The 18,131-nt window shown below is 32.5% G+C and overlaps 2 protein-coding genes across 4 annotated transcripts in view; one reads left to right on the top strand and one right to left on the bottom strand.

Moving 5' to 3' along the window:
* Window positions 1–10,346, top strand: part of LOC144026538 (unconventional myosin-Va) — a 46,938-nt gene extending 36,592 nt beyond the window's left edge. For all 3 annotated transcript variants that reach the window (XM_077533222.1, XM_077533224.1, XM_077533221.1), the window contains 2 exons: window positions 9,657–9,737; window positions 9,900–10,346. In XM_077533222.1, coding sequence (XP_077389348.1) covers window positions 9,657–9,737; window positions 9,900–10,061 — 243 coding nt within the window. In that variant the 3' untranslated portion in view covers window positions 10,062–10,346. The remainder of the gene's footprint in view (window positions 1–9,656; window positions 9,738–9,899) is intronic.
* Window positions 10,097–18,131, bottom strand: part of unc13a (unc-13 homolog A (C. elegans)) — a 43,485-nt gene continuing 35,450 nt past the window's right edge. The window contains exons 42-44 of the mRNA XM_077533227.1: window positions 16,007–16,099; window positions 15,244–15,403; window positions 10,097–14,269 (exon numbers count right to left, since the gene is read on the bottom strand). Of these exons, the coding sequence (XP_077389353.1) occupies window positions 13,981–14,269; window positions 15,244–15,403; window positions 16,007–16,099 (542 nt within the window). The 3' untranslated portion in view covers window positions 10,097–13,980. The remainder of the gene's footprint in view (window positions 14,270–15,243; window positions 15,404–16,006; window positions 16,100–18,131) is intronic.

The following is an 18,131-nucleotide window of genomic DNA, read 5'->3' as shown; positions in this document are numbered from 1 at the left end:
TTTTTTTTTTTTTCTAGGTTTTTTTTTTTTTAAACGACTATGTATAGTAAGGCATTAAAAAAAAGACCATGTATAGTAAGGCGTTTTATTATTATTTTTTTTTTAACGACCATGTATAGTAAGACGTTTTTTTTTAACGACCATGTATAGTAAGACATTTTTTTTGACGACCATGTATAGTAAGGCTTTTTTTTTTTTTTCTAGGTTTTTTTTTTTTTAAACGACTATGTATAGTAAGGCATTAAAAAAAGACCATGTATAGTAAGGCGTTTTTTTTGTTTTTTTTTTAAACGACTATGTATTGTAAGGCATTAAAAAAAGACCATGTATAGAAAGACATTTTTTTTGACGACCATGTATAGCAAGGCGTTTTTTTTTGTTTTTTTTTAAAGACCATGTATAGTAAGACGTTTTTTTTGACGACCATGTATAGTAAGACATTTTTTTAACGACCATGTATAGTAAGACGTTTTTTTTTTTTTTTAAACGATTATGTATAGTAAGGCATTAAAAAAAGACCATGTATAGTAAGGCGTTTTTTTTTGTTTTTTTTTAAAAACCATGTATAGTAAGACGTTTTTCTTTAACGACCATGAATAGTAAGACGTTTTTTTTTAACGACCATGTATAGTAAGGCATTTCTTTTTTTTTTTTTTTTTCTGTTTTTTTTTTTAAACGACTATGTATAGTAAGGCATTAAAAAAAAGACCATGTATAGTAAGGCGTTTTATTTATTTATTTTTTTTAACGACCATGTATAGTAAGACGTTTTTTTTTAACGACCATGTATAGTAAGACATTTTTTTTGACGACCATGTATAGTAAGGCTTTTTTTTTTTTTTTCTAGTTTTTTTTTTTTTAAACGACTATGTATAGTAAGGCATTAAAAAAAGACCATGTATAGCAAGGCGTTTTTTTTTTTTTTGACAACCATGTATAGTAAGGCGTTTTTTTTTTTTCCCTGTTTTTTTTTTCCCTGTTTTTCTTTTTTTTTTAAACGACTATGTATAGTAAGGCATTAAAAAAAGACCATGTATAGCAAGGCGTTTTTTTTTTGATGACCATGTATAGTAAGGCGTTTTTTTTTTTTTTTTAACGACCATGTATAGTAAGACGTTTTTTTTTTTTTTCATTTTTTTCAAACGATGAAGGCATTAAAAAAAGACCATGTATAGCAAGGCGTTGTTTTTTTTTGACAACCATGTATAGTAAGGCGTTTTTTTTGTTTTTTTTGTTTTTAAAAGACCATGTATAGTAAGATGTATTTTTTTTTTTTTTAAAAGACCATGTATAGTAAGACGGTTTTTTTTAACGACCATGTATAGTAAGACGTTTTTTTTGACGACCATGTATAGTAAGAAATTTTTTTTGACGACCATGTATAGTAAGACATTTTTTTTAACGACCATGTATAGTAAGGATTTTTTTTTTTTTTTTTTTTTAAAGACCATGTATAGTAAGACGTTTTTTTTTGACGACCATGTATAGTAAGGCGTTTTTTTTTTTTTTTTTTTTTTTTTTAAAGACCATGTATAGTAAGGCTTTTCTTGTTTTTTTTAACGACCATGTATAGTAAGGTTTTTTTTTTTTTTTTTTTTTAAACGACCATGTATAGTAAGACGTTTTTTTTTTAATGACCATGTATCGTAAGACATTTTTTTTGACGACCATGTATAGTAAGGCGTTTTTTTTTTTTTTTTTTTTTTTAAAGACCATGTATAGTAAGACGTTTTTTTTTTTTAACGACCATGTATAGTAAGACGTTTTTTTTGATGACCTTGTATAGTAAGACGTTTTTTGTTTTTTTTAATGACCATGTATAGTAAGGCTTTTTTTTAAACGACCATGTATAGTAAGACGTTTTTTTTTTAACGACCATGTATCGTAAGACATTTCTTTTTGACGACCATGTATAGTAAGGCGTTTTTTTTTCAATTTTTTTTAAACGACTATGTATAGTAAGGCATTAAAAAAAAGACCATGTATAGTAAGGCGTTTTTTTTTCCAATTTTTTTTTAAACGACTATGTATAGTAAGGCATTAAAAAAAGACCATGTATAGTAAGGCGTTTTTTTTTGTTTTTTTTTCCCTGTTTTTTTTTTTTTTAAACGACTATGTATAGTAAGGCATTAAAAAAAGACCATGTATAGCAAGGCGTTTTTTTTTTGATGACCATGTATAGTAAGGCTTTTTTTTTTTTTTTAAAAGACCATGTATAGTAAGACGTTTTGTTTTTTTTTAAAGACCATGTATAGTAAGGCTTTTTTTTTAACGACCATGTATAGTAAGGTTTTTTTTTTTTTTTTTTTTAAACACCATGTATAGTAAGACGTTTTTTTTTGACGACCATGTATAGTAAGGCGTTTTTTTTTGTTTTTTTTGTTTTTAAAAGACCATGTATAGTAAGGCTTTTTTTTTTTTTTAAAAGACCATGTATAGTAAGACGTTTTTTTTTTTAACGACCATGTATAGTAAGACGTTTTTTTTGATGACCTTGTATAGTAAGACGTTTTTTGTTTTTTTTAATGACCATGTATAGTAAGACGTTTTTTTTTTTAACGACCATGTATCGTAAGACATTTTTTTTGACGACCATGTATAGTAAGGCGTTTTTTTTTCAATTTTTTTTAAACGACTATGTATAGTAAGGTATTAAAAAAAAGACCATGTATAGTAAGGCGTTTTTTTTCCATTTTTTTTAAACGACTATGTATAGTAAGGCATTAAAAAAAAGACCATGTATAGTAAGCCGTTTTTTTTCCAATTTTTTTTTAAACGACTATGTATAGTAAGGCATTAAAAAAAAGACCATGTATAGTAAGGCGTTTTTTTTCCAATTTTTTTTTAAACGACTATGTATAGTAAGGCATTAAAAAAAGACCATGTATAGCAAGGCGTTTTTTTTTTGATGACCATGTATAGTAAGGCTTTTTTTTTTACGACCATGTATAGTAAGGTTTTTTTTTTTGTTTTTTTTTAAAGACCATGTATAGTAAGACGTTTTTTTTTTGACGACCATGTATAGTAAGGCGGGGTTTTTTTTGTTTTTTTTAATGACCATGTATAGTAAGCCGTTTTTTTTCAATTTTTTTTTAAACGACTATGTATAGTAAGGCATTAAAAAAAAGACCATGTATAGTAAGGCGTTTTTTTTTTTTTTTTTTTTTTAAACGACTATGTATAGAAAGGCATTAAAAAAAGACCATGTATAGCAAGGCGGTTTTTTTTGATGACCATGTATAGTAAGGCGTTTTTTTTTTTTTTTTTTTTTTTTTTTTTAACGACCATGTATAGTAAGACGTTTTTTTTTTTTTTCATTTTTTTCAAACGATGAAGGCATTAAAAAAAGACCATGTATAGCAAGGCGTTGTTTTTTTTTGACAACCATGTATAGTAAGGCGTTTTTTTTGTTTTTTTTGTTTTTAAAAGACCATGTATAGTAAGATGTATTTTTTTTGATGATGGCGTTTTTTTTGTTTTTTTTAAAACGACTATGTATTGTAAGGCATTAAAAAAAGACCATGTATAGAAAGACATTTTTTTTGACGACCATGTATAGTAAGACATTTTTTTTGACGACCATGTATAGCAAGGCGTTTTTTTTTGTTTTTTTTTTAAAGACCATGTATAGTAAGACGTTTTTTTTTTAAAAGACCATGTATAGTAAGCCGTTTTTTTTCCAATTTTTTTTTAAACGACTATGTATAGTAAGGCATTAAAAAAAAGACCATGTATAGTAAGGCGTTTTTTTTTTTTTTTTTTTTAAACGACTATGTATAGTAAGGCATTAAAAAAAGACCATGTATAGTAAGGCGTTTTTTTTTTTTTTTTCCTGTTGTTTTTTTTTTAAACGACTATGTATAGTAAGGCATTAAAAAAAGACCATGTATAGCAAGGCGTTTTTTTTTTGATGACCATGTATAGTAAGGCGTTTTTTTTTTTTTGACGACCATGTATAGTAAGGCGGGTTTTTTTTTGTTTTTTGTTTTTAAAAGACCATGTATAGTAAGGCTTTTTTTTTTTTTTTAAAAGACCATGTATAGTAAGACGTTTTTTTTTTTTAACGACCATGTATAGTAAGGCGGGTTTTTTTTTGCTTTTTGTTTTTAAAAGACCATGTATAGTAAGACGTTTTTTTTTTTAACGACCATGTATAGTAAGACGTTTTTTTTTTTTTTTAATGACCATGTATAGTAAGCCGTTTTTTTTTTTTTTCTAGGTTTTTTTTTTTTTAAACGACTATGTATAGTAAGGCATTAAAAAAAAGACCATGTATAGTAAGCCGTTTTTTTTTCCAATTTTTTTTTAAACGACTATGTATAGTAAGGCATTAAAAAAAAGACCATGTATAGTAAGCCGTTTTTTTTTCCAATTTTTTTTTAAACGACTATGTATAGTAAGGCATTAAAAAAAGACCATGTATAGTTAGGCGTTTTTTTTGTGTTTTTTTTAAATGACTATGTATAGTAAGGCATTAAAAAAAGACCATGTGTAGTAAGACGTTTTTTTTGACGACCATGTATAGTAAGAAATTTTTTTTAACGACCATCTATAGTAAGACTTTTTTTTTTTTTTTAATGACCATGTATAGTAAGGCGTTTTTTTTTTCCATTTTTTTTAAACGACTATGTATAGTAAGGCATTAAAAAAAGACCATGTATAGCAAGGCGTTTTTTTTTGGATGACCATGTATAGTAAGGCGTTTTTTTAACGACCATGTATAGTAAGACGTTTTTTTTTTTTTAATGACCATTTATAGTAAGGCGTTTTTTTCCCCCATTTTTTTTAAACGACTATGTATAGTAAGGCATTAAAAAAAAGACCATGTATAGTAAGGCATTAAAAAAAGACCATGTATAGTAAGACGTTTTTTTTTAACGACCATGAATAGTAATACGTTTTTTTTGACGACCATGTATAGTAAGAATTTTTTTTTGACGACCATGTATAGTAAGGCGTTTCTTTTTTTTTTTTTTTTTCCTGTTTTTTTTTTTAAACGACTATGTATAGTAAGGCATTAAAAAAAAGACCATGTATAGTAAGGCGTTGTATTTATTTATTTTTTTTAACGACCATGTATAGTAAGACGTTTTTTTTTTAACGACCATGTATAGTAAGGCTTTTTTTTTTTTTCTAGTTTTTTTTTTTTTTTCTAGTTTTTTTTTTTTTTTCTAGTTTTTTTTTTTTAAACGACTATGTATAGTAAGGCATTAAAAAAAGACCATGTATCGTCAGTTTTTTTTTTTTTTAAAGACCATGTATAGTAAGGCGTTTTTTTTTTTTCCATTTTTTTATAAACGACTATGTATAGTAAGGCATTAAAAAAAAAGACCATGTATAATAAGGCGTTTTTTTTTTTTTTTCCTGTTTTTTTTTTTTTAAACGACTATGTATAGTAAGGCATTAAAAAAAGACCATGTATAGCAAGACGTTTTTTTTTTTGATGACCATGTATAGTAAGGCGTTTTTTTTTTTTTTTTTTTTTTTAACGACCATGTATAGTAAGGCTTTTTTTTTAACGACCAAGTATAGTAAGACGTTTTGGTTTTTTTAATGACCATTTATAGTAAGGCGTTTGTTTTCCCCATTTTTTTTAAACGACTATGTATAGTAAGGCATTAAAAAAAGACCATGTATAGTAAGGCGTTTTTTTTTTTTTTTAAAGACCATGTATAGTAAGGCTTTTTTTTTAACGACCATGTATAGTAAGGTTTTTTTTTTTTTTTTTTTTTAAAGACCATGTATAGTAAGACGTTTTTTTTTTGACGACCATGTATAGTAAGGCGGGTTTTTTTTTGTTTTTTGTTTTTAAAAGACCATGTATAGTAAGGCTTTTTTTTTTTTTTTAAAAAGACCATGTATAGTAAGACGTTTTTTTTTTTTAACGACCATGTATAGTAAGACGTTTTTTTTGATGACCTTGTATAGTAAGACGTTTTTTTTCAATTTTTTTTTTAAACGACTATGTATAGTAAGGCATTAAAAAAAAGACCATGTATAGTAAGGCGTTTTTTTTTTTTTTTTTTTTTTAAACGACTATGTATAGTAAGGCATTAAAAAAAGACCATGTATAGAAAGACATTTTTTTTGACGACCATGTATAGCAAGGCGTTTTTTTTTTTTTTTTTTTTAAAGACCATGTATAGTAAGACGTTTTTTTTTAACGACCATGTATAGTAAGACGTTTTTTTTGACGACCATGTATAGTAAGACATTTTTTTTAACGACCATGTATAGTAAGACGTTTTTTTTTTTTTTTTTAAACGATTATGTATAGTAAGGCATTAAAAAAAAAGACTATGTATAGTAAGGCATTAAAAAAAGACCATGTATAGTAAGGCGTTTTTTTGGGATTTTTTTTAAAGACCATGTATAGTAAGACGTTTTTTTTTAACGACCATGTATAGTAAGACGTTTTTTTTGACGACCATGTATAGTAAGACATTTTTTTTAACGACCATGTATAGTAAGACGTTTTTTTTTTTTTTTTTAAACGACTATGTATAGTAAGGCATTAAAAAAAGACCATGTATAGAAAGACATTTTTTTAGACGACCATGTATAGCAAGGCGTTTTTTTTTGTTTTTTTTTAAAGACCATGTATAGTAAGACGGTTTTTTTTAACGACCATGTATAGTAAGACGTTTTTTTTGACGACCATGTATAGTAAGACATTTTTTTTAACGAGTTTTTTTTTTTTTTTCCTGTTTTTTTTTTTTTAAACGACTATGTATAGTAAGGCATTAAAAAAAGACCATGTATAGCAAGGCGTTTTTTTTTTGATGACCATGTATAGTAAGGCGTTTTTTTTTTTTTTTTTTTTTTTTTTTTTTTTAACGACCATGTATAGTAAGGCTTTTTTTTAACGACCATGTATAGTAAGACGTTTTTTTTTTTTTTAATGACCATTTATAGTAAGGCGTTTTTTTCCCCCATTTTTTTTAAACGACTATGTATAGTAAGGCATTAAAAAAAGACCATGTATAGTAAGGCGTTTTTTTTTTTTTAAAGACCATGTATAGTAAGGCTTTTTTTTTAACGACCATGTATAGTAAGGTTTTTTTTTTTTTTTTTTTTAAAGACCATGTATAGTAAGACGTTTTTTTTTGACGACCATGTATAGTAAGGCGGGGTTTTTTTGTTTTTTGTTTTTAAAAGACCATGTATAGTAAGGCTTTTTTTTTTTTTTTAAAAGACCATGTATAGTAAGACGGGTTTTTTTTTAACGACCATGTATAGTAAGCCGTTTTTTTTGATGACCTTGTATAGTAAGACGTTTTTTTTTTTTTTAACGACCATGTATAGTAAAACGTTTTTTTTGATGACCTTGTATAGTAAGACGTTTGTTTTTGTTTTTTTAATGACCATGTATAGTAAGCCGTTTTTTTTCAATTTTTTTTTAAACGACTATGTATAGTAAGGCATTAAAAAAAAGACCATGTATAGTAAGGCGTTTTTTTTTTTTTTTTTTTTTAAACGACTATGTATAGTAAGGCATTAAAAAAAGACCATGTATAGAAAGACATTTTTTTTGACGACCATGTATAGCAAGGCGTTTTTTTTTTTTTTTTTTTTAAAGACCATGTATAGTAAGACGTTTTTTTTTAACGACCATGTATAGTAAGACGTTTTTTTTGACGACCATGTATAGTAAGACATTTTTTTTAACGACCATGTATAGTAAGACGTTTTTTTTTTTTTTTTTTTAAACGATTATGTATAGTAAGGCATTAAAAAAAGACCATGTATAGTAAGGCGTTTTTTTGGGATTTTTTTTAAAGACCATGTATAGTAAGACGTTTTTTTTTAACGACCATGTATAGTAAGACGTTTTTTTTGACGACCATGTATAGTAAGAATTTTTTTTTGACGACCATGTATATAGTAAGGCGTTTCTTTTTTTTTTTTTTTTTTTTTCCTGTTTTTTTTTTTTAAACGACTATGTATAGTAAGGCATTAAAAAAAGACCATGTATAGCAAGGTTTTTTTTTTTTTTTTTGACAACCATGTATAGTAAGGCGTTTTTTTTTTTTTTCCCCTGGTTTTTTTTTTCCTGTTTTTCTTTTTTTTTTAAACGACTATGTATAGTAAGGCATTAAAAAAAGACCATGTATAGCAAGGCGTTTTTTTTTGATGACCATGTATAGTAAGGCTTTTTTTTTGACGACCATGTATAGTAAGAAATTTTTTTTGACGACCATGTATAGTAAGACGTTTTTTTTTTTTTTTTTAAACGATTATGTATAGTAAGGCATTAAAAAAAAAAAAGACTATGTATAGTAAGGCATTAAAAAAAGACCATGTATAGTAAGGCGTTTTTTTTTAAAGACCATGTATAGTAAGACGTTTTTTTTAACGACCATGTATAGTAAGGCGTTTCTTTTTTTTTTTTTTTTCCTGTTTTTTTTTTTAAACGACTATGTATAGTAAGGCATTAAAAAAAAGACCATGTATAGTAAGGCGTTTTATTTATTTATTTTTTTTGACGACCATGTATAGTAAGACATTTTTTTTGACGACCATGTATAGTAAGGCTTTTTTTTTTTTTTTTCTAGTTTTTTTTTTTTAAACGACTATGTATAGTAAGGCATTAAAAAAAGACCATGTATAGCAAGGCGTTTTTTTTTTGATGACCATGTATAGTAAGGCGTTTTTTTTGTTTTTTGTTTTTTTTTAACGACCATGTATAGTAAGGCATTTTTTTTAACGACCATGTATAGTAAGGCTTTTTTTTTTTTTTTTTTTCAAGACCATGTGTTGTAAGACGTTTTTTTTTTTTTCATTTTTTTCAAACGATGAAGGCATTAAAAAAAGACCATGTATAGCAAGGCGTTGTTTTTTTTTGACAACCATGTATAGTAAGGCGTTTTTTTTGTTTTTTTGTTTTTAAAAGACCATGTATAGTAAGATGTATTTATTTATTTTTTTAAAGACCATGTATAGTAAGACGTTTTTTTTGACGACCATGTATAGTAAGACATTTTTTTTGACGACCATGTATAGTAAGACATTTTTTTTAACGACCATGTATAGTAAGGCATTAAAAAAAGACCATGTATAGTAAGGCGTTTTTTTTTGTTTTTTTTTTAAAGACCATGTATAGTAAGGCGTTTTTTTTTTTCCCTTTTTTTTTTAAACGACTATGTATAGTAAGGCATTAAAAAAAGACCATGTATAGTAAGGCGTTTTTTTTTGTTTTTTTTTTAAAGACCATGTATAGTAAGACGTTTTTTTTTAAATGACCATGTATAGTAAGGCGTTTTTTTTTTCCCTTTTTTTTTAAACGACTATGTATAGTAAGGCATTAAAAAAAGACCATGTATAGCAAGGCGTGTTTTTTTTCTTTTTTTTTTTTTAAATGACTGATGATGTAAAGTAAGGCGTTAAAAAAAAAAAAGACCATTTATAGTAAGGTTTTTTTTTCTTTTTTTTTAAAGACCATGTATAGTAAGACGTTTATTTTTTTTTATTTTTTAAGAAGACTATAAGTAAGGCGTTTTTTTAACGACTATGTTTTCCCTTATTTATTTATTCCCCCCAGTATCATCCGGCTTATTTTTGTAATATTTTTTCTGAATTAAGATTTTTTTTTTTTTTGGAACATATTTGATAAGCCTGGACTCGTTAATAAGTTTCCGCTGTTTTGTGTTGAGCAGATTGTGAAGATTCTCAGCAACTACACGCCTCATGGTGACGTTGAGGAACGAGTCTCACTCAATTTCCTCCGCCAGGTTCAGGTACCGCTTGCACCACTGAATTGAATTTTTAAAATGCCGACTAGTCGTCTATGTATGTATGTGTACGTGTTAGAAGCATGGTGTTGATGCTTTATGATCACCTCTTAAATGTTTTCTTGATTATTTTAATCTGACATTGAGAAAAAGTGTTGCTTCTTTCAGGGCCTCCTAAAAGAGCGCACGGACGCTCAACCTCGCCAGCTCCTCCTGGAAGCGAAGCGTGTGTTTCCCGTCACGTTTCCCGACGAGGCGCCGCCTGCCGTCCGTGCGGAAAACTTGGTCATCCCGGATTCCCTCAAGATTCCCTTTCTGCGCAGAGTGTGAACTTTTCCGTCAAATGAAGTCGACGCCACGCCACATCGTTGAAATTTTCCATCCTTTATTGGAAGCAAAACACATCAAGACTGTCGTCCCAGTCACTCCCAGAAACATAAATATATATATAAAAAAATTATAAACATCTTGTGTATAAAAAAAAAAAAATGTTCCATGCGACTACTTTGCAACACTTAACATCATCATCATTATCGTCAGTTATAAATATTTTTATATTCAGAAACATTTGAAAAATAGAAAAGAAGATATCAAAATAAAGGAGACAACATCAAATTATTACGCGTGCTGGCACAATACATTTGTTTTTAAAAATTAAAATCTGTTTTTTTTTTTGTTACAGCGTTCCTATCATGCACCATGAGCGGAAGTACAGGACCGTGCACGTGGGGGCAGAACATGCACGTCTGTCCTCTTGGTTGTGTGCTTTTTATTCCCTTTTTTTTTTTTTTTTTTTTTTTTTTTGCTTGTGCTTCCATCCCAAAATTCCTGCATGCCTCTGAAAGATGTCGCTGTGGACGGTGGGGAATTTGGTGGCATTGTGCACGTGTTTTCTTGTGAGAAATTGCGGTACACACCCCCATAGAGATGCTGTGATGATGAGCTGATTTGACTCACCCCTGTAGTTGCGCACACGCGTGCTTGAAGGACAGCAACATCCGCACAAAGATCGCCTTCACTGAGCCACACTGAAAAGAAGAAAATTGTGCTTCTACCACAATTAACACATTCACTGCCAGCTCAGCAAAAATGCATTGCATCATTTGACGTCTTTTTCCGTCAGAGGCAGTGAATGAGTTAAGTCAGAATTTTGAAGAATAAAGGTGTAATTTGGCAAGAAGACTTTCACAATATTTCATGAATAGAATTATGAGAAGGAAGTTTTGTTTAAAAAAAAAAGTGAATTATGAGAAAAAAGTAAAATATTACTACTTTACATTACTTATTACTAGAATACTCTCAATGTTATGGAATTAAGGTGAACATTATACCTGAATAAGTAATTTGGTAAATAGTAAAAAGCTTGTAATGTAAAAAAAAAAAAAAGTTAAGAGAATTAAGTCAGAATTAAAGTTCTGATATGCAAGTATAGTTGAAATATTACTAGAATAACTCATATTTTGGCAAAAGATATTCCGAATAATTCTAAATAGTGATGAAAAACATCACTTCTAAAAACAGTTATTTCAAGGGGAATATATTTTTAATTTGGTGACAAAAATCTCTATAATTAATTGAACAGTTAAAATATAGGTTAGAAAATTATGGCAAGAATAAAGTCAAAACTATTGTGACATTTAGTCAATTTGATTGGTGAGAAACAATGTAATATTCAGAGCCAAATAAAAAAAATAAAATAAAAAAAATAAAATAAGAAAAGAATAAAGTTAGTTTTTGTTGAACAGATTGTGAGAATAAACATGAGCTACTAGAAAAGTCAAAATATGAATTTGGTGAGAAAAAAAAAAGTATGAGAGTTAGCAATATTAAAGTTGCAATTTTTGAAAAAAAAAAAAGTCAAAATATTACAAAAATAAAGGCGCATTATTATAAGAAAAGCCGCACAACTTTAGTCTTAACAGAACTTTTCTCATAACTTCAAAACTTTTCCAAATTTGCATTTTGCCTTTTATTTTCCTTCTTCTCAGTGTGGCCTTAACACTTTATACAAGTGCCACCTCACCTGAATTCTTTTGTTCAAACGGCTCCTTTCAATTCCCAAGAGGGAACATGAGCTTCTCGACAAAAAAAAAAAAAAAAAAAAATCAGTCTCCACTAAACCTGCAGCAAAAATTTGGCCCTTGACATGAAGTACATTTATTTTTAAATATATATAATAGGAATATCCACCATGTAAACATTATGAGACGGCTTGAAAAACAAAAGACTTTTGATTCCATAGATCAGGTGCATAGAGTTCCAATCTAAAACGAGAAGGCCCGTCTGCTCAATCTGAGCGCGAGTCCAAAAAACGGACACCCTGTATGAGACCCTGACGACTCTTTCACTATGTGATGATTTGGTCTCTTTTTTTTCATGGACAGGCAAGAATCATGGAGGACATTTGTTTTTAAGCTCCCAAATTGAATGAGTGGGGAGGAAGTATCAGGAATGAAGACCCTTGACATACTCTATTGATTAGAAAAGGGGAGGCCAACTGGCGGTGCTTGATTTTGATTCGACGTGCCATGTGATTCTAAAAACTAAAACCTCAGAGGTTCGTTTGGTCATTGCATCATCATTACCTCATCATTTTAGCATGGCCTACTGGGAACTAAAATGGCCCCTGGTAGAAAAAGATGTCGTCCATTTCTTTCATGTCAGATGTCAGGGGGATTTTCAGCCCTTTTAGCAGCGGCCCCATTAGATGGTCGGACGGACGGACGGATGACTTGTGCTTGGTGTCGTCATAACAACCCACGTAGACGTGTTTATGCGTGGCGGACTTGGCACCTTCCACTTGGAATGTTTACATTGGTAACAAAGAGGGAGTAAACCATGATACGAAAATCGCACTATGATCTTGGCTTGTGTTGGTTTCAATCACTCACGCACACACACACACACACACACTTATGTGCACCTATCACAAAGACGGCGAGCGTACGAGACGGAAGGCATTGAGGGTGTCAGGCAGTGTGCTCTGTTCCACCATCTCACATCATAGACCGGAACCTCACGTATGATTCATGATTAGATTCTATCCGTAAAAATATAATCTGGAAGAAAACCGTAAACAATGAAATAGTTGCACTTCAACGTCGTGCTTTTCATCCTCGCTATCGCCGTGGCATCTTTTTGCGACGCATTTGAGCAATCTTCCAAAAGAAAAAGAAAACCCTGTGCAGCCGAATGACTTGTACAACATGTGTCAGAAAAGTTCCAGGACTGGTCTTACAAAAGACAAATTTTCATTCCAAAATGAGTTTTCCTCTTCAGTGAGTCAGACGATCAACCAGCACATCTACAAAGAGATCCTGAGTGCGCGAGAAGAGACAACATACATGGCTGCTCACAGCGCTTTGAGCATCTGACAGTTCCTTGCCGAGAAGGACATCACATTTTCCCTCTTTCCCAAGCTGAACTAGACAATCAAGGTGATCAATCCTCGAGGAGTTCATGGGGGCGTGGCACGGATGGCTGGGAATGTACGTTAGAGTCTGGCAGGATTACTTGAAGGGGAAAACTTGATGTTTAGATTTGAAATACAGCTGTGCCTTGAGATACGAGTTTCATTCGTAAACAAGTAAACACTCATATCTCAAATCATGGTTCCTCATTCAAATGAATGGAAACACCATTATTATTATTTTAAAGAATACAAATGTGCTTGAAAGTTTACATATATAAACTTATGAGCACAGCTATAAATGTACAAAAGCTAAATGTCACTTAACCCAGCAAAAATGCATCATTTGACGTCTTTTACCGTCAATGGCAGTGAATGACACAAAAATGCTATGAATCATCACCAAAATTCACATGCACATCTCTACTCGTGTCAACGTCAACCTCTGAGAATATCAAAGCAATTGTCAGTTTTTCTCACCATAAACTGTGCTCATAAGTTTACAAGCCCAAAAGGCATGTCAAATTTCAAACACAACTGTATATGCTTGTGAATTGCGCCAATGTTTGTGTTCAAATTGCTTTCAGCACTATAACATGCTGTAAATGCAAATCATTAGCACATCTACAGCGTTTCCCGTTAGCATTAAGCCAGTGTTCGACTGTATCTCAAATTTTGCTCACAAATCAAAGCAAAAACTCGTCCGAACAACAGCCAGTCCTGGAACTTTTCTGACAACTCCACGATTCAACTTGACCACAACGATGGCGATGTGACCCATAAGGACAAACGACGCACCCCCGTCGGAATGAATATATTTACAGGACGAAGCGGGGCGTCTTATCCGCGGCCTTCCTCGGCCGAGCGCTGGTCCGACTTGAGCTTGACGAACTCCTTGGCCACGTCGTCGTTGTTGCGCTGCGACAGGATGCGCAGCACGGTCAGGCCCGTCTCGTCCATGTGGATGCGCTTGCCCAGCGGCAGCCAGCAGGCCACGCTGCCCTTGGAGGCCACGTCCTTCAGCTGCAGCACGGCCATGCCCACCGTGCGGTCCTCGCGGGCGAAGCAGTAGTCCTTCACGCACACCTGCAGCTCGTAGCACTCGGGGCCCACCTCGCTGCTCAGCGTGCTGATGGGGGAGGAAGAAAAATACAACTCCTTTAACTCATCACTCCTTTAACTCCCAGCTAGGGCTGTGCAATTAATCGAAATTCAATTACAATTTCAATTATTACATACCACGATTTCAAAATTGCCATAATCGTTAAAAAAAAAAATATTGAAATTATTTAAATGTTACAACAGTTCTATGGCAATTTACAAGTGTACAGCAATGCAACTGCAATGCACAATCTTTGTTTATACAAGGAAACCATACATGAATTTACACATTTGTATTTATTTATTTTTTTTTTTTAATTATAAAAAAATAATTTTATAAATTTTGTTTGGTCCAAAAGGAACTTTCATGATTAGTGTTTCAAAGAATTTTATTTGAAACTTAAAAAAATAAAATAAAATAAAATAAAAATAATAACAATAATAATAATTTAGTATTTTATACATGTTTAAACATTTTCTTTTGTGCCCAAAAAATATAAGATTGTTTGATTAATCGTGATTTCAATTATTACCAAATTAATGGTGATTAATATTTTTTCAATAATTGAGCAGCCCTACTCCCAGCCATTTTCCCTGAAGTAACCCCCTTCGCTCCCGGCTGTTTTACTGGATTTTGATTGATTCCGCAAGGCCCACAAAATTTTGTGTTCTATTGCAAAGAAAAATTAAGAGTCTCTTCCTTCATCAAGAATTGAAAGTATATTTGTATCTCTTTCTGTTATGCAGCAATTAGCATGAGAATATAGCTAGGTTTCATCATTATTCACAAATTTGTTGCAAACACTGGGGAAAAGAGCCCTCTTCAGGTCAGAGGCTGCATCAAAGCCTTTTGTATGCTCAAGCATAAAAAAAACGTATAATTACGTCTTTGGGACCATGGCAATATTTAAAATAGAACGTTTTTATACGTTTTTGAGAGCAAATGAGTTAACATGGGAAAAAAAAGGCCTTTTTCATAATATAATCATCGTGCTGACTCACAAAGTGAAGGTTTCGTTGTATTTGGGCGCCCAGCTGTTGTTTTTGGACTTGGTGGCGTACTTTCGCTTCTTGTCGCTGAGGTGAGGGCCGATGATGAACACCTCCACGAACGGACGGAATATCCCTTGCGTCTGCCACCTCAGGTCGTTGGCGGCCACCACTGTCACGGCGAGGAGAAGGGACGTTATAGTGTCATCTGCATCAAAAACTACCCTTGTACTTGCCTCTGATTTAAAAATAAAATAAAATAAAAATAGTACACCTAAACTATTTCTAAATGCCAATACTGATAGAAAGGGCCGGAATACATAAATACACATAAAAACACCAAAAACAGATCGTCTCGTTGCCGTGGAAACAACCTCCTCGCTAAACAAGAACATGAAGATAAGCGTTCGGCAGCATCAACATCCAGCGGATAAGAGTCCAAAGTAAAATAATCTCACGTCCTTCACGGAACAAAAAAAAAAAAAAAAAAATTGACAGGCACACCATCTTGCACTCGTTCCAGGAATCCAAAGTACACCCAGCAGCAAATGTTCCATCTGGACAAGCAGGTTCCCTTCTTCCCCTCCCTCTTTGTCAATCATGTTGAGAGACCAGCTCCTTTGAAGGTGTTTTCATTTTGTATTTGTGTGTTCGACCCAATTCACTGTCTGTCTACACATCAGACCATCTCCATGACAACCGCTCCTTACACTGAGATCGATCTCACTTTCACGCAAGCTCAACCTTGGACGGAGAAAAGAATACAACAAGATACCTTTCACGGTGACCTTGTGCTCGCCCGTGTTGGGGTGAGTGAAGATCTCCACGTGGATGGACACCTCTCCCACCGCGTCGTCCACACCTGAGCCTGGTGGGGACGGACAAACGTTTAAAAAAAAAAAAAAGTCAGGTTTGAATTAGCATGAGCTGATCTGGCCTCTGCTTTAAGTCTGCTCCTCCAAGAGTCACAATCATAACCAAAACCGAAGACCATTTCCATATGGGAGAATGGAAATGGACACATAATTATGATGAGTGGAGGACTTTAAGCAGAGTGTGGATAATATAAAGCTGCTATGAGTGGGCACTTCGCAGTAGGAAGGTGTCTACTGTTCCATTATTCAGATTTTCTTCTTCTCAGAAAGTGTCAAAACAGGTTCCCACGTTACAGTGACTACTGGTGGAGCGCTAAGCAATTTGATACTGGCGCCCACTCATAGATGCAAGGTGCGTGTTAGGATGCAGGGTGGTCACGAAAAGGTAACGTTCAAGAAGAGCTGAGTTGGTACCCCGTCTTCAGGACATGCAACATGGGAAAGAAAGTATATGGGTAATTAGTGATGAACAATTCTGGAATGGGAATTCACCAGAAACATTTTCAGACCATGTCTTCTTCATGGTGAAGCAGCATGTGGCTCGAGTTGTTCTCGCATGATCTGTTTCAAGTCATCTTGGGAGTCTAAATAGGTGTGGATATTTGTTTGTCTATACGTGCCCTGCAATTGCTTGGCACCCAGCCTGGGGTGGAGCCAAGCTTTTGCCCAGCGTCCCTCTCACCTACAGGACGGAGTCGGAAAACTGCGGATATACCAACGGTACATCAAAGATGACCGCTGAGTCTGGCCAAGAATGACAGACAATTACATCTCCAGTGTTTGACTGCGTGGTACTTCCGACCCACAAACAATTCCAGAAGGATATGGCGACAGATGGATATCAATTTGCAATGTTTTAATTAGTGTCTTCGCTCCGTCAACGCCAGCAGGCTGCGCGTGTTTGTTTTTTTCAGCCGGCCGCCCACTAAACAAGGTGTCGGTGGGAGTTAGACGGCAGAGCGTTCCTGGCATGTTCCCGGCGTTCGCCTCTCGTCGGCTCTCCGGGAAGGATTATTGGATTGTCGCTCTCGCTGCCAACTTCCAACGAGACCAAAGAGAGCAGCAGGAGTCCATCTGGCCCGCTCGACTTGATGGAGAGAGTTCATAAGAGATTAGAAAGAAACTTTTCTGGATAGCTATAGCAGAAAGAGGGGGCTTATTTGAAGAATGATCAATGATCGAAGTCCTGTTATGGAGTCATTCTTAAAAGTAGTATTTGGCATGGAGGAGCGATACACAAGTTTCACAACAAATTTCATCTTGATTCGTGAAACTGGCTTGAGTGTGTCAATAAGGGTCACTTCTAGGGGTGTGAATTGCTTAGCACCTGACGATTCGATTCGTATCACGATTCACAGGTCACGATTCGATTCGATACCGATTAATCCCGATACGAATTTATAAGTCGATTGTTGCGATTTTTTTTCATTCAAATTTAGAAAATACTAATCAGTAAGCTTGTAGAGTGTAAGATTTATATGAAAATGTATTATTTATTTATCTGAAATTTCAGTCTTATAGAGGTTGTAATCTGTTTCATGTTTGAACAGCATTAAAATAAAATATTAAGGCTTAATGTTCCGTTCATATAACATTCTTCCATGCTCAAGGTGTGAATCCTAACCCGAAGTCAGACGTTTTGTTGAATATTTTTCCATTAAAAATGGAAGTTTAAAAATCGATTCACACACACAAAAAAAAAAAAAAAAAAAAAAAAAAAAAAAAAAAAAAAAAAAAAAAAAAAAAAGGCAATGATGATAAGACGTTGAATCGGTAAGACTGCGGAATGAACAATTCTGAGCTCTTTAAAAAAAAAAAAAAAAAAAAAAAAATCGATTCAGCCGCCTATTGAATCGATTCGAGAATTGCGCGATGTAGTATCGCGATATATTGCCGAATCGATTTTTTTTTAACACCCCTAGTCACTTCTAAGAATTATTATCTTGTATGCCATTGACTCACAAATATTAACTGCTACATTCATGAAAGTGCATTTTTAGCTGCCACCAAACGAGTGACGTTCAA

This window comes from Festucalex cinctus, chromosome 10 (assembly GCF_051991245.1).
Source record: "Festucalex cinctus isolate MCC-2025b chromosome 10, RoL_Fcin_1.0, whole genome shotgun sequence".
In the NCBI taxonomy this organism is placed as follows: Eukaryota; Metazoa; Chordata; class Actinopteri; order Syngnathiformes; family Syngnathidae; genus Festucalex; species Festucalex cinctus.
The sequence above is the reverse complement of the archived record's forward strand: the minus strand, read 5'-3'. Positions and strand labels throughout refer to the sequence as shown.